Source organism: Catharus ustulatus, chromosome Z (assembly GCF_009819885.2).
Source record: "Catharus ustulatus isolate bCatUst1 chromosome Z, bCatUst1.pri.v2, whole genome shotgun sequence".
Classification (NCBI taxonomy): Eukaryota; Metazoa; Chordata; class Aves; order Passeriformes; family Turdidae; genus Catharus; species Catharus ustulatus.
Genome location: NC_046262.2, coordinates 23,279,400 through 23,297,860, shown reverse-complemented (window position 1 = coordinate 23,297,860; position 18,461 = coordinate 23,279,400). Strand labels below are relative to the sequence as shown.

At 39.4% G+C, this 18,461-nt stretch overlaps 1 protein-coding gene across 1 annotated transcript in view; it reads right to left on the bottom strand.

Annotated features, from left to right (window-relative positions):
* ARSB (arylsulfatase B) overlaps positions 1-18,403 on the bottom strand; it is a 69,308-nt gene extending 50,905 nt beyond the window's left edge. Inside the window, exons 1-4 of the mRNA XM_033086083.2 lie at positions 18,101-18,403; positions 15,068-15,254; positions 13,809-13,999; positions 13,042-13,249 (exon numbers count right to left, since the gene is read on the bottom strand). Coding sequence (XP_032941974.1) covers positions 13,042-13,249; positions 13,809-13,999; positions 15,068-15,254; positions 18,101-18,388 — 874 coding nt within the window. The 5' untranslated portion in view covers positions 18,389-18,403. The remainder of the gene's footprint in view (positions 1-13,041; positions 13,250-13,808; positions 14,000-15,067; positions 15,255-18,100) is intronic.
* Positions 18,404-18,461: the final 58 nt, after the last annotated feature.

Here is an 18,461-nt window from a genome sequence, read left to right as displayed (position 1 = left end):
CTTTGACTTTCTAATGAACTGCAGTGGATGGTCAGCAATAGTTTCTCTCTTCTATGTCAATGCAAGCCATTTGTGGCCAGGGAAATCTAACTATTAAATTATTTTAAACAAAGTTATTGCTCTTTCAATCCTCTGGAATCACTGGAACACAGTTTGATGGCAGCAGAATGTGTGACACATTGAAGTAGGCAGGCATCATTTTATATCCACTGCAGTCAGAACTGCAATTATGTACAAAGTTAGAGAAAAAGTAATGGAATGCACCTTTCATTTTTCATCCCCCATGAGTAACACAATAGTGTTGAAAAGATTTGAACTTTAGAAAAAAACAAAAGCATGCAGAGGATGTCTTTATATCCACTGGTTACAGATGCTTATTTGATTGTAAAATGTGTTACAATTCTTCAGTGCAAATAGAAAGTAGACTTAAAGTAGACTTAAAGCAGACTTAAAGAGATACAACTATTGAAACTCTGATTAAATTCTGCATACCAGATGACAGCATATACCACTTCATTGTTGATCTGATAAAGTATACTCCTGCAAGTTATCAGAATCAGTACAATAATTCAATACACCCAGTTCTCTGCAGTGATCAGTAACAATCTTTTGCATAGCCTAAACATGGAGATCATTTACAATACAAGAAGCCAGTAATGAGAAACCTGCACTACATTTGTTGCATTATTTGGTTTTATGTGTTGTAGGTTAGAGCCATTTACTCTAAAATATAAGAGACATTACTGCTGCAGACTTCTGATTCTTCCCAGCCAGCTCAAGCTACTCTGGAATCTTAATACAGAATTCAGGGTCAGCTCACTTGAATGTACACAGAGCTCTGGCTGTATTTTAACTTGAGAAAATACAATTGGAGGTCAAACGTAAGAGCAAGCACAGGCAGCATTCCACACGCAGCAATGCTCAAAGTTCAGATAAAAGTGGGGGTGTTTCTTCCTGCTTAAAGAGAAATGTAAAGACAGACGCTGTATTGTAAGACACAGATACTCCAGCCATAGGAGGCATGAGAAGGTGTCTAGAAACACAAAGATTTCAAAAGGACATAAGGAAGTATAGAATGATTGAGATCAAGCTGCAAGGACTGAAAAAAACAAACAAGGAACTTTCCAAAAGGAGGGGAAATTAGCTTATTGGTTTCAGTGTTAGGGACAATGAGAGGAAAAAAAACTGCAGTGAGCACTGCAGTAAGAGCTCTCCAAGCCATTTTCACATCTCACATGAAATGATCTGATATACTTTACTGTGGCCACATCTTAGCATCCACTGCCTAATAACTAACATGCTCATGGATTTCAGTGTTTCTTCTGATATTTTAAACTCAAAAATCTGTAAAATGTATGGCTTCCTTTGCATTCAGCACATTTATATTCTGACCACCTAAGAAAATTCTGCTAGCTTTACTCTCCCATTAATTAAGACAGAGAAGGAAAAATCTTACTCTTTTAATGCACACTGAAGTGATATTGCCCACAAATATTAATCCATTATATTGTATATATAAGAATAATGTGAAATTATGAAAAGTGAAAGAAAGAACAGTCGGGCAGAGCTTTTATTTGGAAGTTCTTAGATTCTTCTGTAGAGTTCAGCCTAACAGTTCTGGAATATGCATAAATATATGAAACAGATGTACTAACCAACCCATAGTTTATACGGACATATATTAAAAAAAAGAAAAAGCAGGAAAGGAAAACAGATCCAGAACATCTCAGCAGGGATTCAAATAACCTTTCTTCAGATACTACTCATTTGACTAAGGCCATCTTACAACACCTGCAACTTCCTCCAAATTCTTAACCCAGACCAGACAACATTGCATACTTCTTTCCCAAGTGAATCAATGATTGATTTTCCCTGTGCTTCTATAGAGCTGTCACTGATTGACAAAGTAAGTCCCTTAGAGAAGCAATATTTCTAAATAAATACTAAAGCTCTGTGTCAGATAGTTCTGGTTGTCAGTTACAAAGGAAACCTAAAATTGTACCTATATAAAATATCAAGATTTGCTTTAGTTCTATTGTGCAATTTTTGAAAAAAAAAAAAAAAAAAGCTGAAATAAAAAATTGTTAAAAACTAAGAAATTCCATTTTGATAAATTCAAATTACCTTCTATAACATAATGTACTGGTAGAGTTCCCAGTCCTGAGAAATATGGACCAGGCACACAGTGAAGACAGGATCTTGAATTCTAGGGAAGCAAACTTCCAGCTCTTCAAGAAGCCAGTCAATAGGACACCCTAAGAAAGTGCCCTTGAGGACAAGGAAGCCGAACAAAGCTGACGGGTCTTTAAGGACATAGAGGGCAAAACCTCCTGAAAGGCCAGGCACAAGAAATCAGAGAGAGAAGACAGTGGCAGAGTCAACCTACTGGTAAAACAGCGGTGCAAGAAGAAAATGCACAGGCAGTACATTCCACAATGTGGAAATATGAACAGGTAAGAGTATAGGGATGCAGTCAAAGGCACGTATCAAGATATGGACAGAGCTGTGCATCCCTTGGTAAGGGATGCAAAGAGTAACAAGAGCTTTACAGCCAGGATAGGAAGGTTAGGGGAAGCGTACCCCCACAAAGGAGATGACAGACAGAAAGAAGGAGGGGAAGGCCAAGATATTCAACAACTTTTTTGTCTCAGTCTTCACTGACAATCTCTTCTCACACGTCCTGAGTGGACGGACCACAAGAAAGCGAGAAACTGTAAGAGAAGATCAGGTTCACAACCACTTGAGGAATTTACATAAATCTACTGGACCTAACAAAATGCATACCAGAGTCCAGAAACTGATAGTGTTGCCAATCCACTCTCCATGATATTAAAAAAGTCATGGCAGTCAGGGAAACACAGTACAAATCTTTAAGGAACGTAGAAAGGACAACCCTGGGAATTACTGACTTGTCAGCCTCGCTCCTGTGCCTGGGAAGATGATAGAAGAGATCCTCCTAGAGACTGTGCTAAGGCACATTGAGGACAGGCAGGTGATTTGGGACTGCAGTAAGGGCAAGTTCTGTCTAACCAGCCCAATGGCCTTCTAAAACAAAGCGACTGCATCAGTGGGCAAGGGAAGAGTTACGGATGTTCTTTATCTGCACTTCTCTCCAAATTGGAGGGACAGATTCGATGGGTCACAGCACAATGAATTGGCTGGATGGTCACATTCAGAGAAACAGTCAACCTCTCAATGTCTGGACACAGATCAGTGATGAGTGGTGTCCCTTGGAGTCTGTATGGGAACCAGTACTGGTTAATATCTTTACCAACACAGACAGTGCAATCAAGTGCACCCTTGGCAAATTTGCAGACAACACCCAGCTGAGTGGTGCAACTGACATGCCTGAGGGAGAGGATCCCTTCCACAGAGACCTGGACAAGCTCTAGGAAAAGGCCCATGGGAATCTCATGAGGTTTAACAAGACCAAGTTCAAGGTGCTGCACCTGGGTCAGAGCAGCCCTGGTACCAGCACAGGCTGGGGATGGACAGATCAGAGCAGCCCTGCCCAGAAGGACTTGGGGGTGCTGTGGGTGAGAGGCTGGACATGACCCAGTCATGGCACTCCCAGCCCAGAGAGCCAAACGTGTGCTGGGCTGCACCCAGAGCAGTGTGGGCAGCAGGGCAGGGAGGGGATTCTGCCCCTCTGCTCCGCTCTGCTGAGACCCCACCTGCAGTGCTGCACCAGCTCTGGGGTCCCAGCACAGGAAGGACCTGCTGCAGGGAGGAGTCCAGATGAGGCCACCAAGAAGATTAGAGGGATGGAGCACCTCTCCTATTAGGACATACCTAGGGAGTTGGGATTGTTCACCCTGGAGAAGAGAAGGCTCCATGGAGACCTTATAGCACCTTCCAGTACTTCATGGAGGTTTGTAATAAAGGTGGGGGCAGACATTCAGCTGATGATGTGACAGGACAAGGGGTGATGATTTTAGAACTAAAAGAGGTTGATTTAGATTGGATATAAGGAAGACATTTTTATTATGAGGTTGGTGAAACACCAGTACAGGTTGCCCAGAGAGGTAGTGGATATCCTGTCTGCGGAAACATTCATGGTTAGACAGGAGCCGAGGTTCTGAGCAACCTGATCTAGTTGAAGATGCCTCTGCTCCCTGCAGGGGCACATTCCTAGAGTCTGATTAGAAGACACTCTCTTTCTGTCCCACAGGAAGAAAAACATTTTATGATTTGGATACCTAAGATGGTCAATCAAAGAAAAAAGACAAAAACACATACTCACTAGGTCCCAGTAAAATAAGCAAGACCAAATTCCTTAATTCCAAAAAACTAATTTCCTCCTTTCCTCTTCTCACACTTCTGATACATTTCCACTGTGCAACATGTGAGCTCAGAATGACCAAAGTTTAAAAAGAAATTCAAACTTTCTTAAGTTCAGGACTTTCCCCGCCACCATCTTGTTGTGCTAATGCATTGAGATTTTACAAGCTGTAAACAGCAACAACAAAAACACATTTCTAATCCTCAATCTTACAGCATCTAAAGTAATCCTATCCCTGTACCAGTGTCAGCCAGGCAGCAAAATTTCCCTAACAGAGGATGAATGATGATGGATGACAGATTGAGAACAGGTTTTTCAACCATCTTTGTCTCACTGTTCCAAATATGTATGAGCCACTAAACTGGACAACAAAAGAGGTTGCTTCTTTCTCTCCTCCATGTAATTCTGGCTTTGTTTTCCAACACTGAGATTTTTATTTTTCTCTCTGATATTGCAATACTGCACTTTAAAAACAACTCAGCCTTGAATTCTAGCAACCATGTAGGTTTCCTTAATTTGCAACTAAACAATAATGAGTGTAACAAATACAGAAAAGGAGGGCAGAAATAAGAGGGCATACACAATTCATCCACAGTTTAGTTCTGTAAACTTTTCCTATATGTTTTGTATCTCATACTCCTTTGAAGGGCTGGGGCTTTAGGAGCAATGTTCTTAAACTTAATCAGAACCACATGGAGGTCAGTGTGAGGGTCCATCCAACCGAAGCAGAACTGAATATTAAAGTATATTAAAAGTTAAGTACGAAATTATTTCATATGTAACTTACAGAGTTTCAAAAGCCATTTTAACAATGTTAGAGTCTTAATATTGTTGAAAACAGAGAATGTCAATGAAATTACTCATGCTACCTGCAATATTTCTACAAGTAAGATTTCTGAGGTTGCAACTAAAAATAAACAAAAGGTGTAACACGCAAACAACCTCAGACAAGTGAAAAGATAAAAAGTAGAATAAAACCCCTATTCCTGTGCCTTTCCTTCTGTTGGCCATTTCTGATATGGAGAATACAGAAGAGCCAAACCCCCGCAGTTTCGTTTCCCTTAAGTGTTGACGTCTCTATTCCTTAATGCAAATCTGGATTTTGTATGATTTTGTTTTAAACACTATTACAATTACAGAGGAAGTAAATAGTTCATATTAGTAAAGAGCAAAAAATGGGAACTACAAGCAAGAGCAATTCAACAATTTGAAATCCACACATGTATTTAGCAGGCATGATACCACCGCAATAATGTGTATTATGTTATTAAAAAATGAAGTGATGTATGTAAGCAGGAGACAAGTCTCCTTCTCTACTAATATGTCATGCCCAATAGTCGTACAAAATTTTGAATGAAAACTATAATCAGTTGCCAACATCAACAAAACAAGTAGGCAGCTAGTGCTTGATTTGGTTGGGCTTTTTTTAGTTTTTGAGTGAATTTTGCATACGTGAAAGGGAATTAAATAGTACTTACTAGTGCCAGACACAATATGAACAAAAATTAGATAGAATCAATGCACAGCTCTGTATATGCATCTGATTTTTGACCTCCAACATTCTTGCTGGAAGTCTAGGTCACAGAACAGGACTTCAGAGCCCTTTGTGTGATTTAAGCTCATGGTTGTGAGTCACAGTTAAACAGAAAGCACTGCCAATTATACTGGTAAAGGATCACATTTGAGGAAAATTTCCCCCCTCTGATCTCCACAGCATAAATAATGCTTACTCTGTAAATGTTCCAAGTGTAGAACTCCCATTGAGGTTTCATTAAAAAAAAAAAAAGTACAGAATACACAACAGAGATCTACACTGTGGATAGGAGACTCACAGCATGAATTGGAGAATAACTTTGCCCTTAATTTGAACTCATGTTCTTCCCTGCTTCCCACATTGCATCTGAAAGATCCATGTGTAGCTGCATTTTTCAGTTTTGCTGTAAGTATGACAGAGGAGCAATCACACTGCCTCTGATGACTCATATGAAACATGGATTTCCAACAAAATGAACCAAAATCATTGTGTAAGACCAGCTGATGAAAAATCATCTGTTGTGTACTTCAGGCTGATGTTGTTCACTCACAGTGGGAAGAATAACCTTGCAAGTTCAATGTTCAATAGCAAAAATGCCACTTTATCTTCAGAGTGCTGACACATTACTGTATTTCCAGAGCTTGATACAGATTTATTTGTGTATGTGTGATGGAAGTACTATTGAAAGCCCTTCAATTAGAGGGAAATTAGAAAACTACACCTTCTAATATAAAATTCTGCTAATGTAATTCTTGCTGTGCTTTTAATACAAGCATAAGGGTTTTATTTTCCATCAAGGGAATATAATACTTTTCCTGCATCAGAGCATCATTTACTGAACAATTTTACTGAGCATTTACAGAGTAACTTTTATCGAGCTGTGCTCACATAAATCAACCTCTATGTTTTTTTACAGCTCACCAAAACTGTCTCTTCATTCTCCTGTCTTTTCCAAAACTGGGGAAAAAATTGGTCTCATGGGAAAAGCAACTGATGTACACAAGTTTCCATTAGTTACAGGCTTAGCCCTACAAAAGCAGCATGAACAATGCCCTTTTCCATCCCATTGGAATTTTTTCTTTTTTTTCTTCCTAGTACAGCTTTCATTATAGCAGTAATCCTAGCACAGACGAGTTTCAGTCGAGTGCTTTCATTGTGAGCAGTCTCAGTAATTAAACAGGTCTCAGTTACAGACCCTGCTCTGCCAAGGTCTACACCAGCACGCACCATCACTAGACACGACAGAAACACAGAAGGAAATTTTAACCCAAAAGTAACAGGAATAACCTAACAAACTGTTCATATGTCTGCAGTGAGCAAATTAGACAAGACACTGTCAAGAAAATGGTGAATCTGTCCCTCTGACAGGAGAAGTGAACTTGACCACCTTTTAGGTGTAGAAGAGCAACAAAAAGAATAAAGGCTTCTCAGATACTGTTACAGAGAACACAACTAGTATAGTTTAATAGTAATCATAGTTTAAGGCAACCTCTTGGGAGCTTTGGGAAATTATTAAACATTATTGTTAATACAAAAAGTTACCTGTTTTCAGCATTCATCTCATTCTGAGAAAAAAAATTACTAGCACCGCTATTAACATGCTTAGCTTTACACAAAACTGGCCTGTTTGCAAAATTCTGGGCAAAATTCACTTCCGGGTTTCATTTGCAAATGAACTTCACTTCAAGTACTGGCATTCACTAAAAACAGGAAGAAAATTCAAATTCAACTTACGATGAAGCATTTAACCATGAAGACAAAAAAGAAGCTTATGTCTGTGACACAAGCCTACTCCCTGTTCACGAACTTAGCTTTGCAGTGTTAGGTTTTGCATGGAAAAAGCTGGGTGGGTGGGGAGGGATTAATGCTAGATGGAACGGAAGATAAACAAACATTTCCCACAAAACATTCTGGGTTTTCATAGAATTTTAAAATGGGAGGTGAGGAGGGGGGCAATATATGGTCTATCAACATATTTCAGTAAAGATTTTAAATCCATTCCCACCATTACATTTCTGCCTTTGATAACACATTCTTAAAAATGTAATCTCATTATTATTATCTGCACCATATGACAGAGAATGTATTTTTAAATTTCTAAATTATCACTCATACTTTTACATGGAAAAAGCCTGAAAATAAAAATAGAAGCCAGCACTGGAGTACAAAACACCAACTACATGCACCTTGCACTGCCACTGACATACAACAATTCTAACCAATGCAAGTACAGTGATAAGTCAGATCCTTTGCCCGTATTAAAAAAAATAAATAAACAAGAAATATAAAAATTATATTTGGGAACAGATGAACTCAAATAACTAGCATGATTGAAGGTGCTTGCAGCTAAGGCACCTGCGCTTATTTCCACTTAGGAAGCAGCAGATGTCCAGGCATCTTCCTCACTGGCAACACACCAAACCTCTCAGAAACCTCCGAAAGACCAATTAAAACCAGTCTTCAGGTCTGCAATAAAAACATCTGGGAGCACAACCTTCAGAATTAGCACCTCAGACACCACAGACAGAGAATAACTGCTTGAGTCAGTTGGCTTGGTCAATCTGCAATTAGAGGCACTCTGAAGACCCTTATAAGCAAAAGTAAAGGAGCAGGAGTTCATTTTTGAACAAAGATATCAAAAAGATTTAAAATATGCCCTTAAGGAATCAGTGAAAGTCATATTCATAGTCTCAAAGAAGGCATTGGAAATGGCAAAAAGAAAATCCTAGTATTTCACTAGCCAAAAGCCAAAGTGTGCTGGCTGGAATGAAAGAAAAAAAAAAAGGAAAAAAAAAAAAGGGTAATAGGAAATTTTGTGAGGAAAAAAAACCTAGGGGTATGATAGAGACTGCATAAACATCAGTATGTATGTCCAAAACAATCTGTGCTCTTATTAATCATAATTCTACCACGATAAAAAGACGATCTTTTGGAGTGAAAACAGTCATCACTGTCACATGCTCCATTATGGAAAGGATTTATGTGGTTTCCTCTTAGCAATGTAAAACAAGGTATGAAAAGTTCCACATTTTTTGCTTTTCAAAGCCCTCTGATGGCAATACCGGCATTACAGTGCTAATCCACATTTAAAAATGGCAAGAAATACAGGAAGAAAGGAGTTTTCCTCCACAGTGTTTTATTATAACAAAAAACTGAAAGTTAAATAAAGCAAAGGACAGTACTTTTAACACAGTTCTGAAATCAGGGATCATATTCCTTTGCTTTAATGTTGGCAAGTTTACACCAAAATTTCTTGTAATGCCTTGCAGAAACTATAATCACATCATACTCACAGCAAATCCCCACGTCTTACCTCAAATCATAGTTCTGCATTTGAAGCAAAATTTGGACTCTAAGCCCATGTTAGTAGCTCTAAGCCAAACTGGTACCATTTAAATGCTTTTTATGACCCTTATTTTAGATTGAGGCCCACTTTAGGAACACTGGTAGATACAGTCTCCTATGATTGCTAAAAGGAAAAAATATGCTCTACCTCTCATTCTCTTTTATTTCAAGTGGACAAAGGGTCATGAGTACCCACCACTGCTGCATTCACTTTTATCTGTTTTGCTTAAACAAGCAATGACTTCATGTTCAGCAATTATCTCATTAGGACAGACTTACTTGTATCTGCCATGTAAAAAATGGTCCATAAAAGCAAATTCTATTTCATATCAAACTAGTCAAGACTTTTCAATCTACTACTTGATTCACAAATGTAACACCACATACCATTGAATCTGCTCACTTTTTTCTCATTTACTTGTAGAAATAGCCAGTCTATCTGTTCAAAAAGACATCAGAGGGTTGATTTACAGGACATACTGATGGAGTCAGATTTTGCTAATGACCAAACACAATGAAGTCACACTTTTATGCTGGTATCTCCATCAGGCCACTTTAAAGTGGAACTGAAGTTTTCTACGCATTTCACAAGACTCTTTCAAAAAGTGCATTATTTCCATTTGTCAACTGGCATGTTTTCATGAGCCGTAATAAATAGGAAGAAACATGAAAGACTATGATAAAAAAAAACTTACCACAAGATCAAAGACTACATCATATTCTATGTTTTTTAAATATGTACCCACTAAAAACAAATCTGCAGTTGAGGTCAACACTTCACAGGGAAATAGTCAGAAAACTATGTTTGTTGCAATGTTACTTGCTACGGCACAATATACGAAATGACCATGTGTAAATTATTCTTTGGGCAGGACTTTCAAAGCATGGAGAGATACAAACATGGAAGTGTGAATTTTGTCCTCAACTATAAAGGAAACAGTAATGAATCTAGTAAAATGTACCATAAAAGTAAGGCCTTCTTTTTCCTCTACAGACTACCAACAACACTCTTCAAACCACACAGATAACAAGAGAGAGTGTTTTTCTCATAGAATGGTTTGGGTTTGAAAAGACCTTTAAAAGTCATCTAGTATAACCCCCCTACAATGCAGATTTCTTCAACTAGATGAGCTTATTTAGTACCCCATCCAACCTGACCTTGAATATTTCCAGGGATAGAACATCCATCACCTCTCTGTGCAACCTGCTCCAGTGTTTCACTAACCTCATTATGAAAAATGTCTTTCTTATATCTAGACTGAATCTGTTCTATTTCAGTTTAAAACCATCACCACTTGTCCTATTGCAAGAAGTCCTGTTAAAATGTCCTCATATTTTTTATAAGCCTACTTTAAGTACTGAAAGGCTGCAGAAGGTGTCTTCAGAGCCTTTTCTTCTCCTGACTGAACAACCTCAGCTCTCTGTCCTAATAGTGAAGGTGCTCCATCCCTCTGATCATCTTGGTGTCCCTCCTCTGGACTCCTCCCTGCAGCAGGTCCATGTCATCCCTGTGCTGGGACCCCAGAGCTGGTGCAGCACTGCAGGTGGGGTCTCAGCAGAGCAGAGCAGAGGGGCAGAATCCCCTCCCTGCCCACACTGCTCTGGGTGCAGCCCAGCACATGTTTGGCTCCCTGGGCTGGGAGTGCCATGGCTGGGTCATGTCCAGCCTCTCACCCACAGCACCCCCAAATGCCGCTGGGCAAGTATGATGATTTTATGTCTTCAACACTGCTCATTAAACTTACAGATAAATTCTATTATTACCTAGATTCCCCCTTGCAGTCTTCATTGAAATCCTTAAACTGATTCTTATTCCCACAAAATGGGAAGAACTTTCTTGGAGAGAGCTTGATTATAAAGAAAAGTGTCCCTGCTGTGTCCCACCAAACAAAAAGAGTGTCTCCCCCACAGTGACAGAACTGCACTTGGGGCAGGGAGAGGCAATTCTTCAAGCAGGCACGTCCTCAAGAGCTGAAGGTAAATCATACTATAATCATATGCTCACATTATAGCTACCAGTACAGACCAGGACTCCCAAAGAACGTGGAAGACATGCAGGGAGATCTGACACAGCACAGCTCTCTGCACAAGATGCTCAACCGCAGACTCTCCCCCGTTTCTTTTTAACCATGTTCAAATGTCCGTTCTAAAACACCACCTGCAAAAGTACTGAACAAAAAATAGAAAAACTGAATAATTTGAAACTCTGTCGCCTTTTTTGGTCTTTTTAAAGTGCTTTATGTTTACAGCACTTGGTTTTTGAAACTGGGTCCTTATTGCATGCAATGTTTTATGCCTGTGAGGAGTAACTGCATGAAATAAAGAACACTGAAAAAACTCAAATCACTGGCCCCTGTCCTGCCTGATTTAAGCCGAATTTCCATGCATTTTAATCATACTAAATTTACCTCCTGGAAGTTTAAACTGTCAATTAACTCAAAATAAGTCCCATTAGATAGAGTAAACACTTGATTCTCCTGATTGTTTGACAGTTGCTGAAAAATATCTGCAGCTGATTGCAAAATAATAACTGTTGAAAAACCAGGTAGGTGCCACCATTCAGAAAAACAAAAGTTAGTAAAAGTTTTATAAATGGAAAAACAAATTTTTCTTTTTAATTCACCCACACCTTGTAATTCTAGCTCAGATATATTTAGTTTTATTCCACAATGTACTGAAAAGGTATTACTTAAATAATTCTACCAAGCCCCATCAGCAAAGACTGGATTTTTTCCATATGGAATAAATACTGCTATCGTTTTCCATATGTCTTTGCTTACTTTCAGTTCTAAATATAAAAACATTGCAAACAGAAACAGACATAGAAAAGTTATCAAATCCTGCCAGAGCCAAAATCTGGACACAAATGTAAGGCAAACAGGTTTGGACTCAAAATGAAATTCCAAGATTCTGAGTGCTATAGGAAGCAGCTGCTAAACTCAAAATACATCAGTGCATTTTCATCAAACCTTAGTTGTTTTTTTATTTTGTTTTGCTTGTCTGTTTTAGTTGTTTTCGTTGTATTTGATGTGTTCATGGAAAATTAATTTGCCATTTTGACAGTCCTAACATGTAAAGTGTAGACAAAAGAATAACTGTATGCATTGAAAGGCTACGTCCCCCTTCCAATCAAACAAGAGCAAATATGTTCCTGAAACCCAGCCAAGCAGCAGTATTTCGAAAAGGTTCTGTTTCATTCTTAATTTGGAAACAAAAGAGAGTGCTTTGCAATGTATTATGTGCATTACTCTATTAATCTAGAAACCGGATCATGTGCCTGAACACACAAAAACTTACATTGTAATTTGGCTGACTAGACTGCTCATCATATTTTCAGCTGTTTTATTAACAGACCTTTGTTTCATGGGAGTAAGATGCCAATGAAATACTTCAAGAAAGACAAAAACTACATCACCTTGAAATGAGGGAAAGAAAAAGTTCCGGCTTCAAACTACTTGCTGACTGTCTGTGCTTCATGCAATATATGGTAATTTACAGACAGGACAGACTGCTTCAGAAGAAATAAATTTTCAGACAGCTCTCAATAAGGACTCAATTCTGACAGATCCTCAGTAACTGCAGCATCAAGTAGGATGTTTCTAACTCCACTGCACTCCTCAGATTATACAAAGGCGTTTGTACACCACCGGGAGCATCCCCCACTTGCACAGACACTACTTCAGAGTTGTTTTTGTCGAGCTGGAGAAAGCTCAAAGAGAAGGGAGAGAAACTGTTGTTTTACTTACAGTCCTGCTCAACTTTCATCATTCTGCTGCTAGAAAATATCCAGAGGTCAGACAGAGGGGCCAGATCTCTCTGTAGTCAGCTTGTTAGACACTGTAGCAAAGTTATTACTGAAAGAATACTTGAAGGAACTTACCGGTAGAGAAAACAAAAACTGTGTTATCCCAAAGACCGTACGTTTTCAGAGCATCAGTGAGATTTCCTACCGCTTCATCCATAAGAGTCACCATTCCCGCATAATGGCGCCTCTTTACATCTTTTATGGAAGAATATGGCTTCATGTATTCTTCAGGGACCTCGAGAGGTTCATGGACAGACTGAAAGGCGAGATAGAGGAAAAGGGGCTGGGGTGGAAGGGATAGAATGGAAATTAGTTGAACATAAAGTACTAAGTGCAAAAGTTACTATAGCAAAAGCAGACCTGATATAACAACAAAGCAGGTAGTGTGCTTTGATTTCTTCTGCAACTTCTACACTTCTAATCCCTGCACAAAAACTAAGAAAGTTTTGAAAAATTACTTTTGAAAAGCCATAGAAAAACATCAGGTATATCCTTTCTTCATAATATAATTGTTAACAATTTATTTTTATGAAACTTCTCACCCTAAACTTCCTTTCTCTTTTTAGCAGTGCAAACTATTTGCTAAACCATTTCTAAAAAAAATATTAATTGTATTACAGTAAAAGAAATGGAGAAGGGTAACAGGCCAGGACCATGCAGACAAAGCTAATTTTGCCAGCAGATGAGTTTTACCAGTGCTACTTTTCACATTTAGCTTTATACACCTACTGAATAGCCCTGAATTACAGCTCAAACACAGCTCTCTCTGTAAATATTTCATAAACTTTTTAAAACACAATCTTTAATGCCAAAGTTATCAGAGTAGCAGTTGTTGTCTGCACCTTCTCAGTTTTGTGATTGGCTATAAGATCTATAGCTCTTTCTGTGAATAAATTTGTGGAGTACACATTTTTGAATCCAGTTGCAACTTCTTCTCCATCTCGAAAGTCCAGAGCACAGTGCGTCACATTCTTTGTTTTGATGAGGACACAGCGGTCATGAGTATAATAATCCTCACTGCCCAGGAGATAGCCTAGAACAGGAAAAGATGTCAAATGAGCAGGCCAACACAGTATCACACAAACACACACATCAGGATGAGAAAAAAAGTCAAACATAAATGTCAAAACAACAATGCTTTTGAGCTAAAACACTAATTCAGCCCTGGACCACCTACTGTGACACCCCTGAGACGTCTAAGTAGCTCCACATTTAACACCTCATAGGATTCTCATTGCTAATGAAAGTAGTAGTTTCAAAAGAAAATAAACATTTTGAAAGCAGTTGAATGACTTATTTACTCATTGATGTCCATGAGCATGAAACTAATGCACTGAGACCCAAGGCAGTGATCTAGCCGTGAACCAGTCTGATTTTTGATGGTATGATTTTCTATATTTATATTTTGCTGTAAGGCTTCCACCTCTATTGGAAAGTTTGGAATTTTTATATTAATTTACTCAAAAACACCCAAGTACGAATCATCTTCTGTGTCCACTGTAATGTAATTTCTGATCCACTACCGACACCAGCTGGTGAAGAAAAGACACTATCATTTAGAGAAATACAAAAGAAATCTTAAAAAAATTCTGCATGTACAGATTTGCTCCTACCAAGGGCTAGCCTGTTAGGCATGGAAAGTTCTTGTGTCTCAGCAGTCAAAAATAAAACTTTTCAAAATCACTTGAATATCAAAAATTACATTTGAAGTTAGGTTTTAGATTTCACCCCAAATGTCCTGAAAAATTTGATGAATCTGAAAAAAACACAGTTCTCATATTCTGGAAAAAAAAGAACTTGGGGCAAAAATCCAAGACACAAGAAATTGAACTCTTTTTTTCAGCAGCTGCAGCTAGTAATTTCTGCAAAAACAAATGTACAGAAAAAAAAGGAAGTTATCTTAAATACAATATAAATGTCTACTGTATTTTTAGGAGGAAAAATGGGTAAGTTAAGCAGTGATACTTTGGAAATATGCATACCCAAATATGCATGGCTTTACCTATAAAACAAGAGTAAATCTGCTGCTGCTACAAGAATGGGGCAGCTTCTCATCCTTTTTAACACAGCATTTATCACCCATATTAAACCAAACCATTACCAAAGTAAGTGTCAAATCCTCTGCGGGTTGGAAGGCATTCTTTTCTGTACATCCCCAAATGCCACTTCCCCACCATGTGAGTAACATATCCCGCCTCTTGAAGTAGCTCTGGGAGAAGTTTCTCATCCAGTGGCAGACAGCTGGGCTGGCATGGCCAAATTATCTGGTGCTGTAAACCTGTGTGGATCTAGCATAGAAAAGAAGTGTGAGAGATCATTTGCAGCCTATGGGTTAATTTATAAGCAGGTCCAAAAAGAAGCACAGCTGCATTAGAGATCAGCATTAGTTTCAGGGGCTCTTCATTTTACCAGTGTAGCACTGAAGATGATGAGGAAGCTGCAGGTGGAGGGTAGGGGTTGCATGGAGGAAAACAAGAAAATAAGGCTGCAAGAATAAACATCCTCCCAGGTATAAATCTAGCACAATTTAAAAACACCAAACAAACAAACAAACAAACAAACACAAAGCCTTTTATACTTTTAGGTAGAAATCTAACAGGTAAGAATTACCATTATGTTCTGTTTGAAGGCTAGGGACATTTCAAGAAGGAATGAGATATTTTAAATGGGATTGAAATGGGCAAGAATGCACGTGGCAGGTGAATCTATCAAGCCTGCATCAGAGAACAGTCACTGGAGGAAAGGTTGATAAAACTATTTTTCTATTACAGTAATTTCACGACTATAAGGCGCACCCTTTTGACTAAAATTTTCCCTCGAACCAGGAAGTGCGCCTTATAGTCCAGTGCGCCTTATCTGATCTACAAAGTTGCAAATTTTGCCAGCTCCGGGGGGGGTGCGCCTTATAGTCCAGTGCACCTTATGGTCATGAAATTACTGTACTCTTCTAAATGGACATTATATATACACACTTGTATACTTATTTGCATGCTTTAAATTAGTACAAATACTATAGAAATCATTTGAATATGGGGATGACACAAGCCTTACACTGACTATATCTGATATTTAATAGCTCTACTGAAGTTTCCAGTCTTAGCTAACGGTTTTGCTAAATTTTGTATTTTTTTACAAAACCATCACTGAGAATACTTCAAATAGTACATCACACCTGATATAAGGAACCTCCTCGGCTACTGATACTATTAGCTGACTTTTGTCAACTTCCCTGTCTTCTACACAATCAAAAAGGCACTACCCTAAACCTAGACCTGCAAATGTATGCATATAAGTACATATATACATCTTGTTTATATATTTAATATTTCTAGCAATCTGTATCTGTCAAAGCACAAAGCCTCCAAGACCCCTGAAGCAGACCACACCAGATTTTATGACTCCTCTAAGCACAACAGTGTAGCAAGCTGCATGATTAACTTTCAAAGCACTATTTTAAAATTTAGCAACTCTCTGAACTGACCTCAAAAACAATTAAATCCAGATCTTAGGCAAGTGGGTAAAGCCCTTTTCTAAAGGGCTTACTACTTCCTCATTTACTTAGAACAAGGAGATTCCCAGAATTAAACTATAGTATACATTTTATATTTTATATTAAAATATTTAAAACATTTTAAAATTCTGTATTACAGAAAAAAATAATATACAGAATGACACAATCTAGCAAAGCGTTGTAATTTCTTGCACTGTATCTGGAAAATGAGAAAAAAGAGAAGGAGGCAATAATAAAAAAAAATCTGTAGCTATCTTAGACAATACCATTGTTTTTCTTTCATAGGGTTTGCAAGGTGACTACCAAAATTTCAGCTCCAGAGAGGACCAGATTTAGGTTACTTTCTCAAGTTTCTAAGCAACTATTAATCATATCCATTTTAAAAAAGATTACATGCATTTGCTGCATAATATAATTATTTGTTACATAATAACTGCTGCATAGAATGTCTCCTCTATTAAAAAAAATATTACTTCAATTTTCTAATATTATTTTACTTAGTTGCAACAAGGTCAACATGAAGATTATTAAATTATCAAATCAGATGTATGGGATTAATTTAAATCCAGACTGAACTATAGGTATTTTCAAAATTCACTTTTAAGATGTGATGCAGCGGTTGCCCCTTTCTTGGAAAACACATTTAGACTGTATTTTAAAAATATGAAAAAATATTTTGGATCATTTTATTTAAAACAACTTTAAAAGTTGGTAAAGATAATGTAAATTGTTTTTTCCTATTCATCATTATTCATTCTTAGAGTTTCCAGGAACGGGACAAATGTTGCTTTGAAAGAGTGTCACCCAGAATAACCTTCGTGCAACAAGAGATAGCACTAATATAAGATGACATTTATTTTCTTTCATTCAGGGCAGTTAATTTGGCAATCATTATGGTTAACATGGATGTGCAGGACTTCTTGAGACACAGGGGAAGTTTCTGAAACACACTTAACCCTTTGTGAGTTTCTTCCTTCTGTCCATGTTGTGTGGCCACATGTTTTTCCCCCCTGCTCCCCATTTGCCAAAACTGCAAAAAGGAAAATCAGGATAACGGCTACGACTATTTGGACACCCAGAATAATGACCAGTCTGTGTGCACTCCATCGAGGAGCGCAGAATATCTACACCTCCTGTACCAGGTGGAAGTGAATGTACCGCTTGTGACGCACTTGGGCGCTGTACCGGAAAGCACCTTGCAAAAACTTAACAAGTGGTGCCCATCTGCTTCTGTCTGCGTCCCGACCATGTGCCTGTCCAGTGGAAAAATACCAAGAGTCAGAGACTAGGGCAGGGATATCCTCCAAGACAGGGCGCTGCGCCTGTTAATCCAACCGATTCATGGAGAGAACCCCGGCTTTTGTGGAACAGAACAATTTGCTTTGATTCTGTCTCTACTTTACTGCCGAGTCGTAAGGCAAAGTGAAGTTTGCGTTTCAGAGCAGCTGATTTCGGCAGCGCAGCGGCACAGAGACCCAGGCAGCCCGAGCAGCTCGGGGGGTGCCGGCAGCAAGCAGGGACCACCCGCAGCATCCCTCGGCACGGCAGGAACGCCCGCAGCATCCCCCGGCACGGCAGGAACGCCCGCAGCATTCCCCGGCACGGCAGGAGCGCCCGTCCTACCTGGTAGCGGCCCGAGAGGAGCTGGCTGCGGGAGGGCGTGCACAGCGGCTGGGTGTAGTAGCGCTCCAGCCGCACGCCGCCCGCCCCCAGCGCGTCCAGCCGCGGCGTGCGGATGGCAGAGCCGTGCCAGCCCACGTCGCCCCAGCCCAGGTCGTCGGCCAGCACCAGCACCAGGTGCGGGGCAGGCGGACGCGCCGCTGCCGGGCGCGGCAGGCACAGCGCCAGGCACAGGGGCAAGCACAGCAGCCGGCTGAGGCAGCGGCATGGCCCGCCCGCCCGTCGCGCCATCCCCAACAGCAGGAACTGAGCCATGGGGCCCGCCCGAGCTGGGCTCCGCCCGCCGAGCCATTCCGTCAGCAGG